Source organism: Lycium barbarum, chromosome 2 (genome assembly GCF_019175385.1).
Source record: "Lycium barbarum isolate Lr01 chromosome 2, ASM1917538v2, whole genome shotgun sequence".
In the NCBI taxonomy this organism is placed as follows: Eukaryota; Viridiplantae; Streptophyta; class Magnoliopsida; order Solanales; family Solanaceae; genus Lycium; species Lycium barbarum.
The window spans coordinates 13,579,560-13,582,857 of NC_083338.1; the positions used below are offsets into that span (position 1 = coordinate 13,579,560).

At 41.8% G+C, this 3,298-nt stretch overlaps 1 protein-coding gene across 1 annotated transcript; it reads left to right on the forward strand.

The window, feature by feature from the left end:
- The first annotated feature begins 694 nt into the window (after window positions 1–694).
- LOC132628369 (uncharacterized) lies at window positions 695–1,300 on the forward strand. The gene is made up of 2 exons (XM_060344153.1): window positions 695–868; window positions 965–1,300. Exons 1-2 carry the CDS (start codon window positions 695–697, stop codon window positions 1,298–1,300), a joined length of 510 nt encoding a protein of 169 aa, XP_060200136.1.
- Window positions 1,301–3,298: the final 1,998 nt, after the last annotated feature.

Here is a 3,298-nt window from a genome sequence, read left to right on the forward strand (position 1 = left end):
CTAGCGACCCCGCTAATTTTAAAATGGAGGATATGCTATCAAGAGTTTTGAAAAAAATGGAGTCAACCGATTCCTTTTGTAAAGAAATGGGGCAAGTGGTGAGTTTTCATTCCACTTTCATTAAACAAATTGAGTCACAACTAAGCCAAATCTCGGCTCAACTCAATCAAAGGCAAAACAGCACACTCCCTAGTGACACGGTTGCAAATCTGGCAAATAATGAACACAAATGCCTTGCAATCACTACTAGGAGTGGGAAAACAATTGGGCAAGAAGAGTTGGTGATGAAAAAGGGGTTGGTTGATGAAGCGAAATTTTTTGAAGAGCTAAGAGTCAATGAGGAGGAAGTAGAAATGAAGAAGAAGCGGACTACTATTGACGAGCCCATAGTTATTGAACATGTTCTCGTAGGTGATGAAGTGCCGGAAGGCGAGAAAGTGGTAGATGAGGTTCCTAGAGCTCTGAAGCCTATTCCTAAATCATCCCCTCCATTTCCTCAAAGATTGGCTAAGAAAGCAGATGATGGAAAATTTCTCAAGTTCATAGAGAATTTTTTTTTTGTAATAAAGTTCTAGAGAAATTGATACAACTTTCAATCAATATCCCATTGGTGGAGGCACTTGAACAAATTCCCGGGTATGTGAAATTCATGAAAGATCTTGTCACCTAGAGGAGGAATACTAGTTTAGAAACAATGGGGGTTACGCATCATTGTAGCTCTACTGTGACAAAAGCTTTGGTTCAAAAGAAAGAAAACCCGGGAGCTTTCACCATTCCTTGCGCAATTGGGATGTACAAATTTGCAACGACCTTATGTGATCTTGGAGCAAGCATCAACTTGATGCCTCTTGCTATATTTAACAAATTGGTCAGGGCACTCCCTGACCCACCACTATGAGGTTGCTAATGACGGATAGAACCGTAAAGAAACCGGTGGGTATTTTTTATGATGTGCTTGTGAAAGTCGACCGATTCATTTTTTTCGGCCGACTTTGTAATTTTAGATTGTGAAGTTGATTTCGAAGTGCCCATAATCTTGGGAAGACCTTTCTTAGCTACGGGGCATGCCGTTGCAGATGTGGAGAGGGATGATTTAAAATTTAGAATGAATGATCAAGAGATCACCTTTCATATTTGCAAATCGATGAAACAACCGACGGATATGAGTGTTGTGTCGGTTATTGATACAATTGATGAATCTATGGAGACAACCGTTAAGAATGAACATGTGGGTGAGATATTGGCGGCGGTGATAATGAACTATGAGGGGGAAAATAAAGAAGAATTCGAGAACGGTTAATGCATTAGTGTGGTTGGGTACATACAAATACAATCCCAAAAGGCTTTATCTTGATCTAGAAAAACGTGAGAAGCCTCCGGCAAGCCCTTTATAATTGATCCTCCAACCTTGGAACTCAAACCTCTCTCTTCACACTTGAGGTATGAATTATTTGGACCAAACAACACTTTGCCCGTGATAATTTCCGCCCGGTTGACGGATGAGAAAAGAGAGTGACTAATGGTGATCTTGAGAAAGTACAAAAAGGCAATTGGGTGGTGCATTGCGGATATTCAAGGGATTCCTCCCGGAATTTGCACCCAGAAAATCCAAATTTATGAAGATTGTGAACCGAGTGTTTTGCACCAAAGGAGGTTGAATCCTCCTATGCAAGAAGTGGTTAAAGCGGAAATCATCAAGTGGTTAGATGCCGATGTTCTGTACCCAATAACGGATAGCCTATGGGTTAGTCCGGTTTAATAAATACCCAAAAAGGGTGGGATCAGCGTTGTGCCCAATGAGAAAAATGAATTGATCCCAACTCGTACAGTTACCGGTTGGAGAGTGTGCATGAACTATAGAAAGTTGAATCAGTGGACAAAGAGGGATCATTTCCCAATGCCTTTCATGGATCAAATGCTTGATAGGCTTGCAGGAAGAGATTTCTATTGCTTCTTGGATGGCTACTCGGGGTACAACCAAATCACTATTGCCCCGGAAGATCAAGAGAAAACCACATTCACTTGTCCATACGGGACTTTTGCTTTCAAGAGAATGCCCTTTAGGTTGTGCAATGCTCCTGCAACTTTCCAACGTTGCATGATGTCCATCTTCTCCGACATGGTTGGGGAGTCCATTGAGATCTTCATGGATGACTTTTCCGTAGTTGGGGACTCCTTTGATGATTGCTTGGGGAATCAAGCCCAAGTATTAAAAAGATGTGAAGAAACCAATTTGCTGCTCAATTGGGAAAAATGTCACTTCATGGTAAGAGAAGGCATAGTTTTGGGGCACAAAATTTCGGAGAAGGGGCTTAAGGTTGATCTAGTCAAAATTGAAGTTATTGTTAAGCTTCCTCCCCCTATCTCCGTCAAAGATATTCGAAGCTTCCTTGGGCATGCCGAGTTTTATCGAAGGTTCATCAAGGATTTCTCAAAAGTGGCCAATCCTCTTTGTGAGCTATTGGAGAAAGAATCAAAATTCGTATTTGATCATGCTTGCCTAAAGGCTTTTAATTGTTTGAAAGAAAGACTTACATCGGCTCCCATCATTATCGCCCCGGATTGGTCTAAGCCCTTTGAGCTCATGTGTAATGCAAGTGGGTTTGCAATGGGGCCATGCTTGGCCAAAAACGTGAAAAGATCTTTCATATAATTTACTATGCAAACAAGACTCTCAATGGTGCCCAATTGAACTATACGGTCACCGAGCAAGAGTTGTTTTCCATTGTCTTTGCTTTTGAGAAATTTTGTGCTTACTTGTTGGGAACCCATGTGGCTTTGCACACTGATCATGCAGATCTACGTTACCTCATGACAGAAAAAGATGCAAAGTCGAGGTTGATACGATGGGTCCTTCTCTTGCAAGAATTTGATTTTGAAGTCAAGGATAGAAAGGGGTGTGAAAATCAAGTGGCGGACCATTGTCTCGTCTCGAAAAAGATGGAAGGCCATTGGATGGCCTTGAAATCAATGAATCGTTCCCGGATGAGCAAATGATGGCGGGGTCATATGATATGATTTCATGGTATGCCGACTTTGCAAATTATCATGCTAGTGACATCATGCCGGAAGTTTTGAATTTCCACCAAAGAAAAACTTCTTGAGTGACGTCCAAAAATTCTATTGGGATGAGCCATATCTATTCTGGGTTTGTGCTGACAACATCATAAGGAGGTGCATACCCGAAGTAGAAATGATGCCCATCATTGAGGCTTGTCACTCATCACCGGCTGGTGGACACCATAGTAGCTCAAGGACGGCGGATAAGGTTCTTCAAAGTGTCTTTTATTGGCCAACA

What these genes read in the sequence shown, in the direction of transcription:
- LOC132628369 (XM_060344153.1), top strand. Translation starts at nt 695, where the DNA reads ATGGGGGTTACGCATCATTGTAGCTCTACTGTGACAAAAGCTTTGGTT. An exon ending in TTGCTATATTTAACAAATTG is followed by an intron (nt 869 to 964) that starts GTCAGGGCACTC and finishes TGCTTGTGAAAG; the next exon opens with TCGACCGATTCATTTTTTTC.